Source organism: Artemia franciscana, chromosome 3, assembly GCF_032884065.1.
Source record: "Artemia franciscana chromosome 3, ASM3288406v1, whole genome shotgun sequence".
Lineage (NCBI taxonomy): Eukaryota > Metazoa > Arthropoda > Branchiopoda > Anostraca > Artemiidae > Artemia > Artemia franciscana.
The window spans coordinates 14,391,064-14,416,065 of record NC_088865.1 but is presented as its reverse complement, the minus strand read 5'-3'; the positions used below and the strand labels follow the sequence as shown (position 1 = coordinate 14,416,065).

Here is a 25,002-nt window from a genome sequence, read left to right as displayed (position 1 = left end):
GTAGTGAAATTGCTCATGTACATCCCATAGTGGTTTGATAGTGGAGAGATTCCCGAATCTCCCGAGTTGAAGGGAGAGTCTCATCTCCATTTTGATTATGTTTCTTGTTCCTGTTTGAACTTTTATGGAGACGCTATGTCTTTATATTTCTTCTTCTCGTTTGGACTAATGTGAAGACGCTTTAACATAGTCACACCACCGGAATCAAATTCCGAGCCCTACAGTATGTTGCTACACAGAGTTCAAACTAAGGATCCTGTACAACCAAACTGGAATCAGATCCACTGCGCCGTTAAAGGACGTGTTTAAATTTCTAAGCAAAATTTTTCTATATAGCTAGGAATTGATAATGAAACTCGAAGTAGAAAATTCGAAGTAGACTAAAATAAATTACCCTTCAGTAACGGATTTTAGCTGAACCTGAGCATAAGTAAATCTCATTGTGAATGGGGCTTTAGCTATCTTCCCAGAACAAAACTTGACAGACTTTTCCTTTTCATAATAATAATAAAAAAAAAAAAAAAAAAAAAAAAAAAAAAAAAAAAAAAAAAAAAAAAAAAAAAAAAAAAAAAAAATTAGTGCTCCAACTGATATGCCATATCAGAAGCGAGCTAATCGGAAAAGGCAAAAAACTATTAAGGGGATTATGTGAGAAGAGACATGAAATAATACATAGATAGTATTAAGAAGCCAAAACAATAGACAATTAATTTATTTCGCTCGTCGCATCAGTTCTGAAATGATTATCCTGAGCAATTGAGTGGAATGAAAGCGATAAGGGGAAAACTACAGGATGTGTAAATATAAGACGAAATGACTTTGTTGAACTATGACTGCGAGTTGAGATAATCGGTAGCAATTATATAAGTTCAAAACACAATTAGGAGAGAGAGTGAGAGAGAAAGAGAGAGAGAAAGAGGGAGAGATAGAGAGAAAACAGTAAAACACATAACATTCATTTTCTTTGAAAAAGCAGTAAAATACTACGTACAAAATAAATTAAATGTTTAAAATTGCTATTCTGTGTCGTTTTATAGCCAACTGTTTTTAGATTTAAATTCTAAAAAAAAGGATTGGTGCTTTTTCGTCATTTTTTTTCTCGAGAAGAAGCTTTTATATTCTTTTTAATTAAAACAATTATCAGCTGCTTAAAAGGCTTGGATAAAGGAATAAAGGAACGATTCTTTACTATATATGAAGATATTTTTAACAATTAAACGATCTTTGTGACCGTAAAATAACTTTTACAACAAAAAAAGGTAAAAATTCTAAGCGACTATGACCTATCTTTGAAAACCTTCAAAGACAGATAATAATTATCATTCTTGTATGAGAAAAGGGTACTTTTGTGATATAGCCCGTACTACTGAAGCTGTTCATTCTTTGACGCATTATAGAACAATTTTTTTTTTTTATTTGTTTCTTTCAGCTGAGGGTGAGACAAGACAAAAAGAAGTGACAGAACAGATGGAAAATATCTAAATTGGGCTTTATATTTGCATATTAGGGGAATAGAGTGGGGGTAAAGTATTTTGACGATATGAAGTTAGAAAACAATTCTTACTTCGTAATATGCACAATAATTGCGCCTAACACATCAGCTTTGCAGACCTGCTAAACTTTACCCCCCCCCCCCCTAATGCACAAATATATATCCAAAATTGCTTCTAAAGCGTTATATTTTTTATCAAATTTAGGTATATTTCATTAAGATTGAGTGTCAGAGAAACACATTAGAAGGTAGTTGATAGGGGCTATATCAAACAAGTACCGAGAAGAGATTTGGTTGATTGCAGTCGTAAACAACTTCATTTTGTGCCCGGAGACAAACTATAACCACAATCATAGCCCAATTCTAAAATAAAACAGGGATTTATCTGTCAAACAAATCATAAGAACTTCTTTTTTTTTTCAAGTGTGATGGTTTTTACTATCTTGTTTAATGTACTGTGAAAAGAAGAACTTTCGAACTGATCTGTCTTGAACTAACTCACGTGGACGGTTCCAGATGAGCTCGCAGCGTCAAACAAAGCTTCGAAAAATGGTATTTCAAGACATTCTCTCCTCCTATTGATTAAGAAGTTTCAAAATATCGCAACGGATGGGCCGTATTTTTGAACTCTTAAAACTTCTATACGGCTTTCCGATTTTTGAAGGTATGTACCGTTCAGCCCGAAGAATTTCCAGAAGAAGTCCCGTAAGCCGGTGTAAAGAGGGATAAGATTAATAAGATTTATGCTCCCCGTGCAATTTTCGGTACGCTGCTTTTAATAGACGATTTGTTTTGGTCTATTCGTCTATTTTGTCTTTTCAAACAGTTCGTGGTAACGAACTGTAGTAAGGAGCGACCCGGCTCAATAGTAAACGAAACTCTAAAAAACGGAATTTCGATGCTAAAAGATATATCAAAAGAATCGGAATTTTATGCTGATTTCAAATATATAAGTTTCATCAAATTTAGTCTTTGTCATCAAAAGTTACGAGCCTGAGAAAATTTGCCTTATTTTGGAAAATAGGGGGTAACACCCCCTAAAAGTCATAGGATCTTAACGAAAATTACATCATCGCATTCAGCGTATCAGAGAACCCTATAGCAAAAATTTCAAGGTCCAATCTACAAAAATGTGGAATTTCGTATTTTTTGCCAGAAGACAAATCACGGGTGCGTGTTTATTTGTTTTTTTTTTTTTTTTTTTCTAGGGGTCATCGTATCGACCAAGTGGTCCTAGAGTGTTGCAAGAGGGCTCATTCTAACGGAAATGAAAAGTTCTAGAGCCCTTTTTAAGTGACCAAAAAAATTGGAGGGCACCTAGGCCCCCTCCCACGCTCATTTTTTTCCCAAAGTCAACGGATCAAAATTTTGAGATAGCCATTTTGTTCCGCATAGTCGAAAACCATAATAACTATGTCTTTGGGGATGACTTACCCCCCACAGTCCCTGGGGCAGGGGCTTCAAGTTACAAACTTTGACCAATGTTTACATACAGTAATGGTTACTGGGAAGTGTACCGACGTTATCAGGGGGATTTTTTTGGTTTGGGTGTGGGGTTCAGGGGAGGGGGGTATATGGGAGGATCTTTCCTTGGAGGAATATTTCATGGGGGAAGAGAAATTCAATGAAAAGGGCGCAGGACTTTCTAGCATTACTATAAAAAAAAATGAAAATATAAACATGAAAAAGTTTTTTCAATTGAAAGTAAGGAGAAGCATTAAAACTTAAAAAGGAACAGAGATTATTACGCATATGAGGGGTTCTAAAAATACTTTAGCATAAAGAGCGAGGTATTTAGGAGGAGATAAACACTTCACTCTTTATGCTAAATTTTTTTTAAATAATTTCAACTATTTATTCTACGGTATTTCTGATTCAGGGGTCATTCTTAAAGAATTGGGATAAAACAAAGAAAATATATCTTTGTCTATTAAAAGGATTTATTCCTATTTAAACTTTTTTTTTACCGTCATGGAGAAGCAGTGTAGTCTTCGAAATTATCACTTTTTCTGCTCTCCTGTAGTTTTAGCATATTAACGAAAGACAAAAACATTGTTATAATTCCATAGCCGAGATTAAGCTCTATCCATCTATTTTGTGAAATTTAGTGTACCTACCAAACCTTTTATATCTAAAATACATCGAGTGTTAGTTGGAAATGCTTGAAAAAGGGACAATTTTCCTATCTTCAAGCAAATTCAAATCCTTCCCAAAGGAAAGATCTACAATTCAAATGCAAAATTCTATAGCTCAAAAGTCTACAATTGTCGAATCAAAATTGTACCTCGGTGAATGAATAGACCTGAGATTGATAAATCCAAGGATAGAAGTTTTTGGTGCAAGTTACAGTTGCAGGTATATCGCTTGCTTCAGAAGGAATAAATCCCTTAAGATCTTATCCCTTAAGGGTCCCTTAAGGATTCTTAAGGATTCTTAAGAATCCCTTGAGGATCTTGTTTTTTGGTGCAAGTTACAGCTGCAGATATATCACTTGCTTCAGAAGGAATAAATACCTAAAGGTCTTATCCCTTAAGGATTCTCAAGGATCCTTAAGAATCCCTTAAGGATCTTGTTTTTTGGTGCAAGTTACAGCTGCAGATATATCACTTGCTTCAGAAGGAATAAATACCTTAAGGTCTTATCCCTTAAGGATTCTCAAGGTTCCTTAAGAATCCCTTAAGGATCTTGTTTTTTGGTGCAAGTTACAGCTGCAGGTACGTCGCTTGCTTCAGAAGGAATAAATCCCTTAAGGTCTTCTAATTTAAAAAAAACATTGGACATAAACATGGTCAATTATGTGTCCCAAAATTCTCCAGACACTTTCACGTTACCTTAACGACAGAAAATTGCTTTGAGTTACAATAAATTATCTCAAATCCTCGTAATATTGTTGTTGAGTAACACTATTACTTTCAATCTTTCAGTAATTTTCAAGAAAATAGAAAAACTGTTTTTTCTGTCTGGTGAATAGTTTAAAGAAAAAGCGAAACCCAACTGTCCGAACGAACTGTCCGGGATCATCAAATGTCAGACTCAGAGCATAAAATCATCTCTTCAATTCCTGATGCCTAAATTCTACATCTCTTCAATATCACTAAAGGTTAGTCTCAAAATCCTAAATTACCAGTTTCTTTTTAAATAAAATGTTGAATATAGGGTAAACATTCTTAAATTTTGTATATAAGGCTAGAAATCAGAGGCACATTAAACAAGTCCAACTGCAACCCGATCTATAGGTGGGGGAAAAGAGGGGAGCATCAGGAGCCTTTTTATTTGCACATCTATTAGAAAATATTAGAAATATCCTCTTTTAGAAATTTTTAAAATGAACTTACTTGGAAGCAAGAGCGTAGGTCTTAGATGCGTCTCAGGTCTGATCGCACACAATTCAACCTCTCCTGGGTAAGTTTGGGAGAAAAATTCAGGAATTCTTGTCATTAGAATCACCAGAAGGGAGTTCCAGATCCTGTCTGAAACTGGTAGGAAGTAAAAGGTAGTATCCTAGTCATACTTTTCAAGGATAAGAGCCCGACCACCCTTCTAGAGGGGAAGGTCTACCAGGTTAAACTAATGTAATAATTATGATCTTTGGGATTCAGATCCGGCCTGACCATTTTAACATTTGTGAGGCAAGGGGCTCCCTTAATTCATGTCAGCAAAACCCCTAACAGAATGAAGTGTCAAACTTTAATCAGGCTTAGTGATAAGTATATGTCCTAATTGTCTTTTAGCAGTTCAAGCTGATCTAACCTATGTGGGCATCCCTGGATTTCATTCAACAGGAAATTTATCTCCAACGGGTTGTCGGAAACACTGTCGCTAAAGGAAAGGAGGAAATCAAAATGTGTTTCATCAGAAAAATAGCAGAAAAGGTTTGTCTAATACAAGCTTAGTCAGAGTAAGATTTAATGTACTATTTCTCTTTTTTTGAAGAGAGGGGTTATTTTGACCCATATGGGTGAGGAGGAAGGGTGATTAGCCTCTTATTGTGAATATAACTTTCGCAAGGGCTGATTTCGTCTAAACTCAGAGGGGCTTAGAACTAGTTTCATTTTCCATGCTCGTTCCGACGTCTATGAGGGACAGGGGAAGGACCTTAGGATTCCATGTAAATTTGGCAAGACATAAGAAATAGCCTGCTAGCTGAGCCTTTTCTTAATGTCTGGACACAATCCGACACCCTGCGCAAGAGAGGGACTCCCTCTCTTGTTCATGCAATTAAAATATATACCCGAATGGATTGTAAAATCTTAACCAAAGTTAGTAAAAAGTAAAACTAGAAGAAAAGGCTAATGTAAAAAGCAGTAGCTTTGTTTGGAGGAAAGAGCAATAGTCATCAGGGTATACACCCAAAACAAGGTTGTCGGACCTCAACAAAACTTCACCAGAAGTAGCAGTTGAAATACTAAGTACACCTTTCAGAGCCTAGGATCTACCCAAGCTCTTTTTTCTTGAGGAAAGGGGAAACTCACAAGCCCATAATTCTTGCGCATAAGTATATTTACCAGACGACAGCAACAGATTCTAACAAAAACCTATTAGGATCTGAGTCTTAGGCTCATAGTTATAGCTCTTATATGGCCGCAACTGATTCAACCTCTGTAAGAGGGAGGGAGGGGGTGAAAAACTATTTTATCAGCCGAATTACCAGACACGATGACGGATTTCTTTCAATAAAATTTGGTCTACAGCTACAGTTATGGCGTCGAATGTCCATGCTCCATCGGATCTCTGTGAAAGAAGGGCTATATTCTTATCAGTTGCATCGGTAAGAGCGGTCTATGGGATATTAGTTAAATATGGTAGGGATTAACAGCTCTGAAACCTGTTGTATCTTTAAAGACTTCAGGTCTGGTCTGATCTGAAAGACATTGCCACCTGTGTAGCTCCATGATTGCTATTAGTTCTTCACGAGGCCTTTGCATTGGAGATCCAACTTAACACTACTTCAAGATAATATTCCCCTTTACTTCTTATGCTTTGGTTATTTTAATATAGGTCACAAGAAACTCTAAAAAAAAAACTCTCCCGTACCTAATAATTGTAAATCTTCTTGTTTTCTCTCATTAATCAGTTCATTTATAAATAAGTAATATTACTATTACGATCATAGTTTGTCTCTTGCAGCAAGTTCAAATCGTTTACGATAATAACCAACGATTTTTTTTTTCCAGTATGAGTGGCATTTATCTTCTGTCTAGATTAAAGAAAAAAAAAACATTTTTTTTTAACTGTAAGTAAGACACGACATTAAAACTTAAAACGAACAGAAATGACTCCGTATATGAAATGGGTTGTTCCCTCTTCAACGTCTCCCTCTTTACGCTAAAGTTTGACTCTTTGCCACAATTCTACTTTTTAAAACAATTAAAAGCTTTAGCGTAAAGAGCGAGGCGTTGAAGAGGGGACAACCCATTGTTTTAAGTTTTAATGTCGCTCCTTAAAAAACTAGTTTTTTTTCCTTTAATTTCGGAACGTTTTTGAATTAATGCATGTTTGATTTTGGCTCTCCACCAAAGGACTTGTCCAATCTTATTGAATTTTTTGTATTGAATCAGATTAAAAGATTATTAGAATGAAATTTGCATTTTAATTCCTTTTTTGGCTAAATGGCTTTCTCTTAGTTTTGATCAGACGATCTTGAGAAATAAGGGGTGAGGAAGGAGGCCTAGTTGCCCTCCAATTTTTCGGTTACATAAAAAGGCAACTATAACTTTTAATTTTTAACTAACGTTTCTATTAGTAAAAAATATACGTAACTTAAGAATTAACTTACGTAACAAACTTTTATATTCTTATATCTTTATTATGTTTATAAGGGGGTTTGTGCCCTCGTTAATGACTCGCTCTTTACACTAAATCGTAAGTTTTGTCTCAATTCTTTAAGAATGACCCCTGAATCAGAAAGGCCATAGAGTAAATAGTTGAAACTACTAAGAATACTTTAGCATAAAAAGAGAGCTATTTATCTCCTCCTAAATACCTCGATATTTATGCTAAAGTATATTTAGAGCCCCTCATATACGTAATAATCTCTGTTCGTTTTAAGTTTCAATGCTACTCCTTACTTTCTCCTTAATTGAAAAAACTTTTTCATGCTTATTTTTGCATTGCTTTTTTTTTTAGTAGTAGTTTATAATAAGATTACTATTACGATAGTAGTTTTAGAAAATCCTGCGCCCTTTTCATTGAATTTCTCTTCTCCCATGACATATTTCTCCAAGGAAAGATTTACCCACATAGCCCCCTCCCCTCAGCCCACCCCCAAAACCAAAACAATCCCCCTGAAAACGTCTCTACACTTCCCAATAGCGATTATTATATGTAAACACTGGTCAAAGTCTGTAACTTGCAGCCCCTCCCCCAGGGACTGTGAGAAGTAAGTCATTCCCAAAGACATAGTTATTAAGGTTTTCGACTATGTGGAACAAAATGGCTATCTCAAAATTTTGATCCGTTGACTTTAGAGAAAAAATGAGCGCGGGAGGGGGCCTAGGTGCCCTCCAATTTTTTGGTCACTTAAAAAGGGCACTAGAACTTTTCATTTCCGTTAGAATGAGCACTCTTGCAACATTCTAGGACCACTTGGTCAATACGATGATCCCTGGGGAAAAGAAAAAAACAAACAAACAAATAAACACGCACCCGTGATTTGTCTTCTGGCAAAAACTACGAAATTCCACATTTTTGTAGATTAGGAGCTTGAAATTTTTGTTTAGGGTTCTCCGATACGCCGAATGCGATGGTGTGATTTTCGTTAAGATTCTATTACTTTTACAGGGTTTCCCCCCCCCCCCTATTTTCCAAAATAAACCAAATTTTCTCAGGCTCGTAACTTTTGATGACAAAGACTAAAGTTGATTAAACTTATATATTTAAAATCAGCATGAAAATCCAATTCTTTTGATGTATATTTTAGCATCAAAATTCCGTTTTTTAGAGTTTCGTTTACTATTGAGTCGGGTCGCTCCTTACTACAGTTCGTTACCACGAACTGTTTGAAACCTTTTGACATATAAAAGCTTTGTTGTAAAATATGAATTGAAAAGATAAAATGATTAATTCAAGTCATAAATTTATTACATGAATAGATGCAAGAAAACAAAAGCAAAAGAAAAAAAAGCAATGCAGTGTGCAAACAGATGTGGAAGAATGGTAGATTCTAAAAAAATCATAGGTAGTGCTAAGAGTGACGTGGCCACAATGTAACATTTATTTATTAATTTTTTTTGTTTTAGACCGGGGCAATTTGTATCGAGGGAGTTGTCGTGGATACTTCGAAAAGGGCTGATTCGATTGAAAATTGAAAGGGCTAGGGCCGTTTTCAACAGTCAAAAGTGTTTGGAGGGCAAAGAACACCCCTCCCACGCACACCATTTCTCCAAACACATCCAATCAAAATTTTGAGATAGCCAATTTTGTTCAACGTAGTTGAAAGGTCCGGAAATTATGTCTTTGAGACTGACAACCCCCCAAAGCCTCAGGGTAAAGGGTTGCAAGCTATGCTCTGAGGGCATATAAGGTTTATACAGAAAAGGTGATCGTATAAACTTCGGAGAGGGCTCATTGGATTGGTAATCATAAGTTCTAGTCCCCTTTTTAAGATTCAGAGTGATCAGCGGGTGGGGAACCCTTTTTGAGTTTGACTCGGCTATTTATTGTAATTTCTGTTCGTTTTACGCTTGGAAGATTATTTGACTTCATTTTTGCTCATTTTTGGCTTAATGGAGCTCTTTACTGTTCTTTGAAAAACTTGTCTTGTGGAAAAAGTTTTTCAAACTTAAATAAAGAAAGAATAGCATGGAAGAAAAAGCACACGGGGGTTGTAAAAACTAATGCGGTTGGAGAGACTATTATGAATTATAACGTCTATGCTTGGATCAAAGAATGCATATTGATATGAAATTGTCTTAATCTTAACGAAAACTCGAAATCTTAACGAAAACTCGAAATACGGCACAATATTAACAATTAAATAAACTCACAGGATCTACGAGAATTAGGAGCAGGAACCAACTTACCATTGAAAAAACTTGTGAAGATGGATGGAATGTGTTATGTATCGGCCAACAACAACAGTGAAAGTTGAGGACATTGTCAACATCAGCGTTAACGACGCTAACACTGATAACGAGTAAACAGAAACTAACGACTACTCAAATAACTGAAAAAGGTTGATGACCAAGTACAGCGTCAATGAAGCCCACAGAGAGGTCAGATAAAAAATATTATAACAAATAATAGAGTAGCAACGACGATAAAGATGAACAATGATGATGACAATAACGACATCGACAACACGTCGTCATTATCATCAGTCTAATAATCTTATCACTTCAAACCACTACAAACCACTTACAACTCTACCTCTCCCAGACATCCTATATCAATCTCTCATGACAAGGCGTCCGACCAATTTTTAGAGAGGCTGTAGACTAGAAAATTTCAGAAATGTTTGAACCCTAGAAAATGTTAGAACCCTGATATACAGTCCTGCTAGCCATGGTCATTAACGTGAAGGTAAAATGCAATTGTACACTAATCCGCGGTAATATTGGAAACTAAAAGAGAAACACTCTTACCATTATACGATGATCAAACTGAACGGTTGTGGGGTTCTCGGTGAAATTTCTAATTGTTGGGGAAAAAGCAAGAATATCCTCTGGAATCCAACGGTCGGCCATTTTTGGAAAACTGTTATAAACCAATCCTGCATCTAAACCAGCGACAAATGCACCTGGAAGTAATATGGAGTCAGTATATTGAATTTTTGTCCAACCTTTGAAAATAGCTTACACAATTTGAGGTGTCAAAGTTGACAAATATAGACTTTCGGTGTCTTTATCTACGCTTTTGGGCGCAAGAAACTTTAAAAACTGGTTAACCGCACGATTAATAAAGAGTATCACAGCTGGCTTTCAAGACGTAAAAATAAAAACCCTCCAATCTTCTAAACCTAGTTTAAAAAGGTTGCAACAAGAAACAAACCACGACCAAAGTCGACTGACTCAGATGAATTTTGCACGCAGCTACAGGAGCAAAGAAGTAGGGAAGGCTTTTTGGATTTCACGACACCCTAGCCCTTCAAATCCCGTTTCGGTTTCCTAAACGATGCAGGTGCATGTTACATCATAGGGAATGTTTAATTTTGGATGTTATGTAATAAGATTTGGTCATTACATCATATTTTTTTACTGTTACGTAGTAGGACTTGTTGCGAGTGTACTAGTGAAAGGGAGGAGGGATTTATTAAGACATTTTTCTTCAAGACGTTTTTTCAAGATGTTTCAAGACATTTCAAGACGTTTAAGAAATTATTCTTCAAGATGTTTATCAATACGTTTCAAGACATTTCCAAATGTTTCAAGACATTTCAAGACCTTTTTTAAAGACATATCAAGAAGTTTTTAAGACATTTTTCTTCAAGACGTTTAGGAGACGTTCAAAGACTTTTCAAGATATGTTAAACACATTTTTCTTCAAGACATTTTTCTTCAAGATATTTTTCCGGACGATTCAAGATATTTCAAGACGTTTTTAAGAGGCACTTGTTAGCCTGTAACACTCAATGACTAACATACAGGCACGTAGATAGACAAAAAAAACACAACCACACAAAGTTAGACACAGGCACAGAGAGAAGCAAAAACACAGAGGGAAAAACACACACACACAAACACCTACACAAAGTCAGACACAAAGGTACGGAGAGAGAGGGAAAAAACATAGAGTGAAACACGCACAGACATACACACACAAAAAACACACAGAAACAAAGTCCAACACACAGGCACATACACACACGCAAGGAGAGATACAAAAATACACAATGGGAAAAACACAAACACACAATCATACAAAGTCAGACACACCGTCATACACACAGTCATATACAAAAAGACACACAGAGAGAGAGAGAAAGAGAGAGAGAGAGACAAAACCGCGGAAGAAAAACAAAACAAAACACACACACAAAGACACATACACAAAGACACACACAGACACACAAATACACACACGCAGAGACAGATAAACACAAAGATACACACACACACATAAAGACCCACACACAGAAAAAACACACACAAACGCAAAGGCACACATAAAGACACACAAACACAAAGACACAAAAACACAAAAACGTAAAGACACACAAAGTCACACACACGCAAAGACAAGCGCAAACAAAGGCAGATACATACAAAGACACTCACACACAAATACATACACTTACAAAGACACACAAGCAAACACAGACACACAAACAAACACAGACACACACACACACAAGCACACATACAAACACACACACACACACACACACACACATATATATATATATATATATATATATATATATATATATATATATATATATATATATATATATATATATATATATATATATATATATATATATATATATATATATATATACAACCAAACACAGTAAGACACACAGGCACGGAGAGAAAGACAAAACACAAAGAAGGAAAAAACACACGCATAACCACACAAAGTTAGACCCACAGGCAAACCACACAGAGGGAAACAAATACACAAACACACACGTACACGCGCAAAAACATACAAACAAAAATACACACACATACAGAAACACAAACATACACACACAACCACATAAAGTAAGACAAACAGGCACGGAGAGAGAGATAAAATCACACAGAGGGAAACAAACACACAAACACACACGTACACGCGCACAAACATACAAACAAAAATACACACAGATACAGAAACACAAACATACACACACACAACCACATAAAGTAAGACAAACAGGCACGGAGAGAGAGACAAAAACACAAAGAGAAAAATACAAATACAAACACAAAAACACAATTAAATTTAGGCACACAGGTGAACACACAGTGAAATACACAGGCATGGAGAGAGAGAGAGGGAAACACACATACACTCACAAACACAAAAAGTCAGAGACATAGGCACACATACAGTCAAAAACACACGCCTGGAAAGAGAGACAATAACACTTAAACGGTGAAACCCACCCACAAACAGCCACACAAATTCAGACATGCAAGCATATACACAGTCAAAGACACAGGCGCGGAGAGAGGGTCAAAACTTAGAGGTAAAAACACATAAAAATACATACAGTCAGACACACAGGCGCACACACAGTCAGCCCCACCAGGCACAGAGAGAGAGAGAGAGAGAGAGAGAGAGAGAGAGAGAGAGAGAGAGAGAGAGAGAGAGAGAGAGAGAGAGAGAGAGAGAGAGAGAGAGAGAGAGAGAGAGAGAGAGGGAGAAAAACAACCAGAGGTAAAAACACAAACGGAGACACACACAACCACAAAAAGTCAGATACACATACCCACACACAGTCAAACGCACAGGCACAGAGGGAAAGACCAAAACACAGAGAGGGGAAAACCTAAACACAAACAACCGCAAAAAGTCAGGCAAAAAGGTACATACACAGTCAGACACACAGGCACGGAGAGAGGCACAAAAACACACAGACTGAAAACTACACAAACACACACACACACACACACACACAACCACCCAAAGTCAGACACACAGGTTAGAAGGCAAGCTAAATAACCTAACCTAACCTACCGTGTCTAGGTTAGCTCAATTAGGTCAACCTAACCTACTAGCGTGTAAAAAAAAGGCTGAATTCTAACAAAACAATGCAAATTTGCATGAAAAACCTATAGGAATCACATCGTTTTAAAAGCTGGTTGTAAAAAATCAACTTGTTCCAACATTTACGAGTCAAGACGACATATGTAGTTATGTGGGTGTGTGTGTTTTGCCTCTCTCTCCACGTTAATGTGTCTGACTGTGTGTTCCTGTGCGCCTGACTATGTGTGCACCAGCGTGTCTGGATTTGTGTGGTTGTGTGTGTGTGTGTGTGTGTGTTTCTCCTCTGTGTGCTTTTGTCTCTCTTACTCTCTTCGTGCCAGTGCGTCTAACTATGTTCAAGCCTGTGTATCTGACTTTGTGTGTCTTTCCCTCTGTGTCTTTTTGTCTCTCTCTCCGGGTCTGTGTGTCTGACTGTGTTTGAATGCCAGTGAGTCTGACTTTGTGGGGTTGTGTGTGTGTTTTTCCCTCTGTGTGTTTTATCTCTCTCTCCACGACTGTGTGTCTGGCTGTGTATGTGCCTTTGTGTCTGATTTTGTGTGGTTGAGTGTGTGTGCGTGTTTTTCCTCCCGTTTGTTTTTGTCTATGTCTCCGTGCCTTTGTATCTGGCTTTGTGTGGTTGTGTGTGAGTCTGTGTTTTTTCTTCTGTGTGTTTTTATCTCTCTCTGGGACTGTGTGGTTGACTATGTGTATGCTTGTGTGTCTGGCTTTGTGTGGTTCTGTGTTTATGGTTTTCCCTCTGTGTATTTTCGTCTCTCTCCGTGTATGTGTGTCTGATTGCGTATCTGACTGTGTGTGTAGGTTCTCCCTCTGTGTGTGTAGGTTCTCCCTCTGTGTGTTTTTGTCTCTCTCTCTCTCTCTCTCTCTCTCTCTCTCTCTCTCTCTCTCTCTCTCTCTCTCCGTGCCTGTGTGTCTGACTGTGTGTGTATGTCTGTATGTCTGACTTTGTGTGATTGTACATGAGTGTGTTTTTCCCTCTTTCTCCGTTCCTGTGTTTTCCCTCTATGAGTTTTGTCTCCCTCTCTCTCCATGCCTGTATGTCTGTCTATGTGTGTGCCTGTGTGTGTTTTTGACTGTATGTGTTTCTCTCTCTCTCTCTCTCTCTCTCTCTCTCTCTCTCTCTCTCTCTCTCTCTCTCTCTCTCTCTCTCTCTCTCTCTCTCTCTCCCTCTCTCTCTCCAAGCCCTGACTATTTGTGTGTACCTGTGTTCTCTCCATGCATGTGCCTGTTTGTGTGTGTGTTTCACTTTGTGTGGTTGTGTGTGTGTATGTATGTGTTTCCCTCTGTGTGTCTTCGTCTCTCTCTCTCCGTGCCTGTGTGTTTGACTGCGTGTGCCTATGTGTCTGACTTTGTGTGATTTTGTGTGTCTTTTACCTCTGTGTGTTTTTGTCTCTCTCCATGCCTGTGTGTCTGAGTATGTGCGTGCCTGTGTGTCTGACTTTGTGTAGTTGTGTGTGTGTTTTTACCGTCGTTTTGTGTTTTTGTCTCTCTCTCTCTCACTGCCTGTATGTCTGACTGTATGTGCCTATGTGTCTGACTTTGTGTGGTTTTGTGTGTTTTTCCCTCTGTGTGTTTTTGTCTATCTCCATGCCTGTGCGTCTGAGTGTAAGTGTGCCAGTGTGTCTGACTTTATGTAGTTGTGTGAGTGTTTTACCATCGTTTTGTGTTTCTCTCTCTCTCTCTCTGTACCTGTTTTTCCCTTTGTGTGATTTTGTCTCTCTCGCAATGCCTGTGTTTCTGACTGTGTGTGCCACTTTTTGTGGTTGTGTGTGTGTGTTTTTTCCGCCGTATTTTGTCTCTCTCTCCGTCCCTGTGTGTCTGACTGTGTGTGCCTGTGTGTCTGATATTGTGTGGCTATATGGGTGTGTGGGTTTTTTCCCTCTGTGTGTTTTGTTTCTCTCCCTGTACCTGTGTGTCTGACTTTGTGTGGTTGTGTGTGTGTGCGTGTGTTTTTCCCCTTGTGTGTTTTGTATCTCTCCATACATGTGTATCTTAATGTGTGCATGCCTGTGTGTTTGACGGTGTGCGTACCTGTGCGCCTGCCCTTGTGTGGTTGTGTGTGTGCAGTTTTTCTCTGTACATTTTTTTCTCTTGCCCCCCTGCCTGTGTGTTTGACTGTCTGTGCTTCTGCGTGTCTGACTTTATGTGCTTGTGTGTGTTTTCCCCTCGGTGTTTCTCTCTCTCTCTGTGCCTGTGTGTCTGAATGTGTGTGCCTGTGTGTCTTTGTGTGGTTGTGTGTGTATTTTTCCCTTTGTATATTTTTGCCTCTCTCCGTGCCTGTGTGTTTGACTGTGTGTGTGCATGTGTGTCTGACTTTGCGTAGTTGTGTGTGTTTTTTCTCTGTGTTGCTCTCTCTTTCTCTGTGCCCGTGTGTCTGATTGGGTGTGTGCCTGTGTGTCTGAATTTGCGTGCTTGTGTGTGTGTGTGTTTGTCCTTCTGTGGGCTTTGTCTCTCTCCCCGTGCCTGTGTGTCAGACTTTATGTGGTTGAGTTTGTCTTTGTTTTTCTCTCTCTCTCCGTGCCTTTGTGCCTGACAGTGTGTGTGTCTGTGTGTCTGGCTTTGCGTGGTTGTATATCTGTTTTTCTTTCAATGTGTTTTTGTCTGTCTCTTCGTGCCTGTGTGTCAGTCATTCAGTGTCAGAGGCTGGGAATTGCCTCTTAAAAGCGTCTTGAAATGTATTGAAAAACATTTTGAAGAAGACCAGTCCTAAAAACTTCTTATAATGTCTGGAAAATCTAAGAAACCTCTTGAAGAAGGTTTTGGAAAAAATGTCTTAAAAAACGTTTTGAAAAACATGTTGAAGAAAAATGTCCTAAAATGTCTTGAGACGTCTAGAAAAATGTCTTGATATGTCTTGAACGTCTTAATAAAATCTTGAAGAAAAACATTTTAATAAAAAGTCTTGAAATTTCCTGAAGAAACATATCTTAATACCCCTCCCCCCTCTGCTTGATTATTGGACTAACACGTCCTATTATGTAACAATAAAAAACTACTATGTAATAACCGAACACTATTACATAGCATCCACAAGTAAAAATTCACTACGATGTTAAATACATCTGCTTCATTTAGACAACATTCCCTATTACGTAACATAGACCTGCGTCTTGAACAAGGTTTTAAAAAAAAGTGGCCAGACAGGCATTCGAAAGGGTAGGGCTGCAATGAAATTCGAAATGCCCTCACTACTCATAGAGATAAAACCTGACGCAGTTCATATTTCAGTTGACCCTAATATTATTACACATTATAGGTAAATGAAAGCTTCTGCTATGTCCCTTCTGATTCTTACCGATCCTCCTGAATCTCACCAATTCGCCCATTCGAATCTTACCGATCCGTAACATTATATTATCTCTAGCAGTAACTTACATTTTTTTTATTCTTCAAGGGGATGAAGCTGTTCCAAAAAAAGAGAAAGAAATTCGCATAGCAAGTGCCCACTAATTGGCCAAGATTAAAGGCTTTGGGCTAAAGTAAATCTTTGCTTGATAATAAATGAAGAAGATTCTCGAAAAACATAAGCGCTTCAAAAGCCCTTTAAATGACCAAAAATTTGAGGAACAATTAGTTAATCGTTAAATTTCATTTTCAGAAGTAGTTCGCATACAGTAAGTGTTTTTGAAGCGGACTAGCGGTGAAAATTCAGGTCATTTATAAATATGAAAATATGTTGTAGCCGAGTGATTAGCGCGCTAGACTTGAGATTGTCCGTTTGTACAGGGAGTTCAAGTCCTGGTGTCCCTCGTTATTTGGTCTGGAGCAGGAGTAACGGGTGTCACTCTATCAACTCTGTCAGAGTCATCCCAGCTCTAAATGGGGACATCTAGGAGAAAAATACGGGAAGCATCAGATGGTTTGCCCCCAACCACGCATTGCACTCCCGACCGAAGACAGAGAATCAGGAAATCCGTACCTGTACTACGCAGACCATTGGTGAGCATGCGGAAAAGTTTTTTTTTTTAATATGACAAAAATATCTTCACTCTGAGTTCAAACTGGAGTCACTCAATATATCGTTAAATACCAAAAGGTTTTGGAATTTAATGACCAATAACGTCAATCTTGACAAGGGTGATAAGTGGAAACCTTCCCACCTGATTTGGGCATAAGCCCCTCCAGACCCAATTTTGCCCCCCCCCCCGAAGCTGAAGCATAGTTTTTACAAAAAAAATTGTCAAAACTAAGATAAGCCAGCATGATTTCTTTTGTATATCCTTGTCTTTATGGTAATATATGGATCATTTATTCAGTTTTCAGTCACTTTCACTTGATATGGGAAAATTGGCTCCAACTTTCCCCCCCCCCCCCAGGATTTTGACAAAATTACGCCACTGCGTTTATTTAAATTTTTTTTGCAAAGAAGGGCTCTCGGTATCACAGAAGGTTTTGGAAGCTCTCAAATTCCAATGCAAAATAGAACAAATGAAGCGGGAGTTAAGGCCAACCACATACACATGAATTAGCGCGGAAATAGCATACCCGTCCCAACAACATTTAAAAGGAGTATTATATAGCAATAACACTCAATTATCGGAAAAGACCACAATTTCTATGGATGAGATGGGGCGGGTTGGGCATGAAGGCTTCTCCTTGGTACGCGTCTATTAGAGTTGATGATGTTTATACAATACAATGACGCCACCTTTTCTATATAAATAGCTCTTCTTCCCTTTACCAACTAGAGCTCAGATCCTAAAGTTCACCTCCCTTTTTCCTTTTTCTGAAAAAAAAACCAACAAAACAAAACCGACGCAATCCAAGTTAATATGAGTTGTGGGAATTTTGGCTACTGTCAAGTATGTGATCCCAAGCATCCTTTTCAAAGTAGTCCTATTCTAATCTTTGAAACAATTATCTGATTAAAACTTTCACTTCATACATAAGCTAGCGCTGCAAAAGCCATTTTTAAAAGCCAACGTTCAAATGGTCGTAAGATTTACAAAAATCCTTTCTTGGATCTCTCAAATCCTTTACCGTACAATGATATATATATATATATAAATATATGTATATATATATATATATATATATATATATATATATTATATATATATATATATATATTATATATATATATATATATATATATATATATATATGTCTAAAAGCGAAAGTAACAGGAAAATTTCAACTACTTTCCCAAGAAAAAGTTAGGCATGAAAGTATACTATGGGGAAATAACCAATCCGAAATCGTATAACACAGTGCATCCCACAGGAACAGTTTCTTAGAAAGTTAGAAATTACTAAGACAAGAGAGAGATTTTATTTTTGGAAAGACAGACAAAAATGTTTTTGTTCCTTTTTTGATGTGCAATAAAAAGGATTATAAGATGTTCTAAAAAAAAGCTTTTCTATATTTGTCAGGATAGAGACGACAAGGCAAAGATTGATTCTCTTTCCAAAGCACGATAACTATAATTTAGAATAAAAAAGTGAAAAAAAGACAGACCAAACAATTTTTCTTCCATAATTTGTACTTTCTTCCGTAAAAATTATAAGACATTTTGAAGCAAGGTATTTTATATACTCTTTTAAAAGGTTAAGGTAAAAATTTTGAAAATATGTTCTCTTCTAAGACTTTCTTACATGTTTGTCATGGTAAAGATAGTCTCCTATAGACTGGCCCTCTTTTCAAAGCAGAAATGAAAAGTTTTTGATTACGAACTATACTACAAGGCCGTTCATTCCCTTGGAAGAGCTAGAAACTACCGAGAAAATGGGGGAAAGAGGGGTCTTATTTTTACGAATAAAATACCAAAATGTCTTTTAACCCTCCTTCAAATTAAAAAATTTACATCAAAATAAGGTTGGCACGTAAAAAAGTACTTATTTTTCATGAGACACAAAATTAGAAGAGGCAGGGGGTAAAAAAGCAAACAGGCGAATCACGTCGAAAGTATAAGGAATTGCAGGGAAAATCATATTTTCTTCTTTTTTTCGGGTGGGGGGGGAGAAGGGGATGATTTTCAATCAAATGCCTTCCCAATTAGAAGAGCGAGGATAGGGAAGGGGTCAAGAATGAAATATTGTAACATTTATGTTCCAACAAAGTCCAATCTTTCATTTCAATTACAGATCACTTTAACCAAAGAAAATCTCTTAGGAAACCTCTTAAAGTTCGGGTTGTATCAACCTTACAAGACTCCCAAATATAGCATAAAGGGAAGAAAAAACCCTTGAGCAGCGAATTTCGAACATCTTTTCTAAAAGATGACAGTTAGAATATAATCCAAACTAGTTATGTGTTTTCTCTGTCTTTAAAATGACATTGGATTTAAATAAAAATCCAAAATTCACAGCCTAAGAATTGTAGACGCAAGAAACATGTTTCTTTTTTTTCATTGCTTCATAAAAAAAAAAGTTGAATGCTACTTGTTGTAATACTTCGGACTTACTGTACTTTATAGCACTAAAAGGCTTCATTAGCTCCTAATATTAATTAAATAAAAAAACTAGTTTTTTAACTGAAAGTAAGGAGCGACATTAAAACTTAAAACGAACAGAAATTATTCGAACAGAAAGAAAGATCCTTCCACATAGCCCCCTCCCCTCAACCCCACCCCCAAAACAAAAAAATCCCCCTGAAAACGTCTGCACACTTCCCAATAACCATTATTATATGTAAACACTGGTTGAAGTTTGTAACTTGCAGCCCCTCCACCAGGGACTATGGGGGAGTAAGTCATTCCCAAAGACATAGTTATTGTGGTTTTTGACTATGCGGAACAAAATGGCTATCTCAAAATTTTGATCCGTTGACTTTGGAGAAACAATGAGCGTGGGAGGGGGCCTAGGTGCCCTCCAATTTTTTTTCACTTAAAAAGGGCACTAAAACTTTTCATTTCCGTTAGAATGAGCCCTCTTGTGACATTCTAGGACCACTTGGTCGAAACGGGAATTAAAATTTTAATTCCCGTCATTTTGTTTACTTTTCATTTAATTTGTCTAAATAAGTATTTACAAGAACCAGATAAAGACTACGAACAAGCATAAAATGGTTTTTCAAACGAACAAGCAGCAAAAAAAAAAAAAAAAAAGAGCTAACCATTTGAAAATAGTTAAAGGAAGAATTTGGACCACAATCATAGTCGATCTAACTTACTTCCCATTCTTTTTTTAACGATTTTTTTTTTTTTCACGATATTTTTTTTCACGAAAGCACTGGGACTTTTTTTACCGTTTGGCGAAATACATAGACGTTGAAACTTTTTATACAGAAATCGCCTTTATTTCTTAGGAGACAGATCGACACCTTAATCTTAACCAAAGCAAATTTCAAGTTTAATTTTCATTAATTTTCAGCTAAAGACCGATCAAAAAAAAAGTTATAGAATCTTGTAAATATCAACCAAACCTATTCACAAAGATCTGTCAAATATATCCGAAACAGCATAAATCTACATATGATTCAAGTCTTGCCTTAATAGGCAAGCAGCAATAAAGTTCCTTGTAGTAATTGGAATAAAACTTGACAATCATATTCCCATAAATTAGCGCTATTCTGCTTGCATCCCAAACGCAGAGTCATGGGGAGATAGATCCCCTAAACAGAAAGCGATATAAAAAAGAGTTCCATGCATTAAAGGAGGGCTCTTGTTGTTCCGATGTAAGTCATAGTCACGGGTGAGCTACGGTGATTTTTCGAATTTTCGTACGGTTCTTAACTTTCAGTCAAAATAAACCTATTTTTTTCTTAAAAAGCCTAACTTCCCGCCCCATACCCGCTCCAAATTCAACCCACCCACTGCAGCTAAAACAACGCCATCTGGCAACAGTGAACGTTTGTGAAATGCAATCTAATACTGATTTCGCTTCGATGAGAAAATACCAATTAGTCATGGTAGTACCACAGGGAAGATTGTGGGATGGCATCTGCTGACATTCCAGACTTGTTTTTCTGCTCAATCGCCTTGTAATCGCGGTTGAAATTTGTTCTTAAAACATTAATTTCTTTTTTAGTTTGGAAACTGTATAATCTGGTTTCAATATCTTTACCGCCCGAAACATCCTGTCAAATGCCATACTTTTCTTATTTTGGTATAATAGTCACTGGTTTTAACTTCAGGCGTGTCTTCCGCTTTTGTTGGCGTGTGACTGACGCAATACTGCTCTAAAAACTAGTCACAAAAGAAATCAAGCAATTCCAATGTAGTTTTCAGGGCTTTTCTATCTATTTTAAAATTTATTGTCACACATTCTTAATTTTACAATGAAGCAAGGATCAAGGAGTTGTTTTCTTTTTTCGGGAAAAGTTCTTTTTGATGATCTAAATTTTAAGAACCTGCAAAAATTAAGTGCATAACTAAAAAATACCACAATTTGGTATGTAGCACATAAATTTCTTTAGGTAGTTCGTGGACTCGAGATGCAGAGACACTTTTTGTCCTCAGTGTTACCCCAATTCCCTTATTTTCATGAAGTATGTGCCTCTACAAATGGTACCGGCAAATAAAATACCGACTAATTGTATTGTTTTTCCATCGTCGTTCCCAAAAAGGGTGTGGTAGGCTATACCTTGTTTGCCTTTGCGAACCTCTAAAGATTTACCCAATCACCGTGATCTGATGTAATACTCAAAGCACCACTTTTTTCAACGCACATGGTATGATTCCACCAAACCACACCTCTTTGCACCATGCAGGGCACATTCCATGCCACGTGTGACGCAATTCTACTACACGTGGCTTGTATACGTCACCTGCTGCAATTTTTTTTAAGAGGGCAGCCCCTCAGGAATGATGAAATATTAAACAGTTCGTGTTATTGATACCCATCAAAAGTTACGAGCCTGAGCAAATTTGTCTTATTTTAGAAAACAGGGGGAACGCCCCCTAAAACACAAGCTCCTATCTACAAAAATGTGGAATTGAGGAATTCCCCTCCTCAACGCCCCCCTCTTTAAGCTAAAGTCTTATATTGTTTAGTAAAGTAGAGTTGTGACGCAGAGTCAAACTGTAGCGTAAAGAGCGGGGCGTTGAGGAAGGGACAACTCCTCAACTTTTTTTTAAATTTAAAAAATTTTAAAAAAAACTTGTTTTTTTAATTTAATTTTGTAAAAGAATTTAAAGTTCCAATCTTATACACCAGAATTGCAAATGCAAAACTATGTCATATCGCGTTGTTGTTCCTTATAATAAAATCAATAACCAGGACAGATTACATCTTGTCCCTGGAAACATAAGACAAGAAAATTTCTGAAACTTTCCGGATATTCCTCGATTTCCACCACTATCAAGTTTCACAAAAAAGAAAGATAACCTTGCCAAAGGTGTCCTTTCAAAAAACCAATATGTGTCAAAGCTTTTAGTGAAGTTGGAATATAAGAAAGCAATTTTATGGAGAGTTCTAGGAAATGGGAGCAGAAAATGAGCTTTCGAGGTCATTGATGTCATTGAAAAACTATAAATTTTAGCAAAACTAATTCGCATTTAAATTATCTTGAAAAAAGCTCGGAGTTCAATAATAAGAAAATATACATATAAAACTTGTTAAAATGTTAACTTGTTAATGTCCTTTGCCGAGTCCGTTGATTTTGAATTAAAATGAAGTGACAAAGGTATGAAAAATACAAGTTGGTGAGTTGAGGAAAACAATCTAAAAATATATATTTACATTTCTTGATAAAATGTTAGACTTTGTTTTGCTGTTGTATACCTTGCTTGGGATTCATTTGAATTCAAGCAAAGTAAGAATTAGTTTTTCTCACTCTAGGTTTATTTGTATCATAACTATTTTGCAAAACGCACCCACATGTGAACATTCCAGAAAAAAAACTTGGTCAAGTATGTCCAACAGTTCATGATAACCGACTGTAAGTAAGGAGCAACTCGGCCAAACAGTCACCGAAACTCTATAAAAAAGAAATTTTGATAGCAATTAATATATCAAAAGACTTGGCTTATTATGCTGACTCCAAATATATAAAGCCTGAGAGATTTTGTACGATTTTCAACAAAGGGCAAAACACTCTTAAAAAGTCAAGCGATCTTAATGAAGATCAAACCATCGGATTCAGCATATCAGAGAGCCATACTGAAGACATTTCAAGCTCCTATCTAGAAAAATGTGGAATTTGTATTTTACACCAGAAGAAAGATCGCGGATGTGTGTCTTTTTTTTTCCCTAGGGGTGGTCATATCGAACCAATAGTTTTAGAGGATCGTGAGAGGGCTCATTCAAACGAAAATTAAAAGTTCTAGTGCCCTTATTAAGTGACAAAGAAGATTGGAGGGCAACTAGCTCACTACTTACGCCCCTCTCTTCCCCAGAGACATCCGATTAAGATTTTGGCATAGCTAATAGGTTCAGATTACTGGAAAGGTCCAATAACTATGCATTTGGGGATGACATGACCCCCACAACTAATAGGAAAGGGGCGGTAAGTTATACATTCGTCCTGTGTTTACACATAGTATTTGTTATCGGAAAATATAAGGACATTTTTTGGTGGTGGTGGTGGGGGGGATTTTCCGCAGGAAGATTTTCAACGGGGAGGAAATATTATGGATGAATATTTCAAGGGGGAATTTCTGGAATTCATAAAAATAATTCTTTTATTTGTCTTACTTTCTCTTTGGCAGCTAAATTTTACACGTGAAGATTTTCCGGGAAATTTTCCAGGGAAAATTTAAGTGGGGAGGGAATTTCTGGGGGGGATTTTCTGCAGAATGAATAATCCGTTAGGGAATATTACACAGGAGGAACTTTCCATAGGGGAGGAGTGCATTCCCGTAAAACCTTCCACAGAGGAGGATTTCCGGCAAGATTTGAAAAATGACCAGAAATTAAAAAAATAGTTTAAAAAAATTAAGTTTCTTGTCTAGGAGGAGTTTTCAGTAGGAAGGAAATTGTCCAGGGAGAATTTTAAACGGGAGAAATTTTCACGGGGGGATTTTCCGGTGAAATTTTCCGCGAAGGGAGGGTTTATTTCAAGGCATAATCTGGAAAACAATCAGAAATTAAAAACAAAAACAAATTTTTTCCACTGAAAATAAGGAGTAACATTTAATCTTAAAATGAAAATAAAAATTACTACGCTTATGAGGGGGCTACCCCCTCCTGAATCCCTAGCTCTTTACGCTAAAGTTACTCGCTCTTTCCTTTCTTGCCAATTCTTTAAAAACAACTCCTGAAACACTAAGGCTCTTTAATTAGGATAAAAAGCTTTTCTAAAGCAATAAGAAGATTTACCGTAGAAAGCAAGGCATTTAGGAGGGGGAACCCCCCCCCCAATATGAGGAATATTTTCTGTTCTGTTTTAGTTTCACTCTAACAGAGAAATGGGCGAAATTCAAAAACAAGATTCATCGCTATCTTGGTTTGAGAACAGTCACCAACTGGGGAAAGTATTCAGAAGTGTTTTCTTGTTCGTTGATGTGCTTGAGCGTAAAATATCGACAAAGATTCATTGTATGTGACGCTTAGGTGACTTAGTCCCAATAAATCTCCACCTTTTTATAACTGCTTCTCTGTTTCCCCCAATGATTTCTTATATTCTCAGTTTAACTTGCATATTAGCTCTACTTAGTACGATTCCAGGATAATTTATCTAAGAGAGTCCATCCAAAAGTAAATCAAGGTCCACGCATCTGAGCATTTTATTAAGTATATTTTGGAACGGATTTAATTATATTGACTTCAAAAACAACTATTTGAAGTTCAGGGGTAAACACTTTTTTTCAATCCAGGTATTTACTTCACGAAGCATCCATGAACAATTTAAGAATATCTGTGCCAGAAATCACTTATCTTTTCTTTATTCGATTAAAAACGGCAATTTTCAAAAGCATTTTTCTTATTCAGAATGAATTATATACCTCATTGTTCTTCTGTCACATTTTTTTCAGGAAAAAGTTTCTACAAAACATT

The 25,002-nt window shown here is 36.9% G+C and overlaps 1 protein-coding gene across 1 annotated transcript in view; it reads right to left on the bottom strand.

Annotated features, from left to right (window-relative positions):
• Nucleotides 1–25,002, bottom strand: part of LOC136024920 (heme A synthase COX15-like) — a 163,563-nt gene that overhangs the window by 24,982 nt on the left and 113,579 nt on the right. Inside the window, exon 6 of the mRNA XM_065700500.1 lies at nucleotides 10,075–10,229. Coding sequence (XP_065556572.1) covers nucleotides 10,075–10,229 — 155 coding nt within the window. The remainder of the gene's footprint in view (nucleotides 1–10,074; nucleotides 10,230–25,002) is intronic.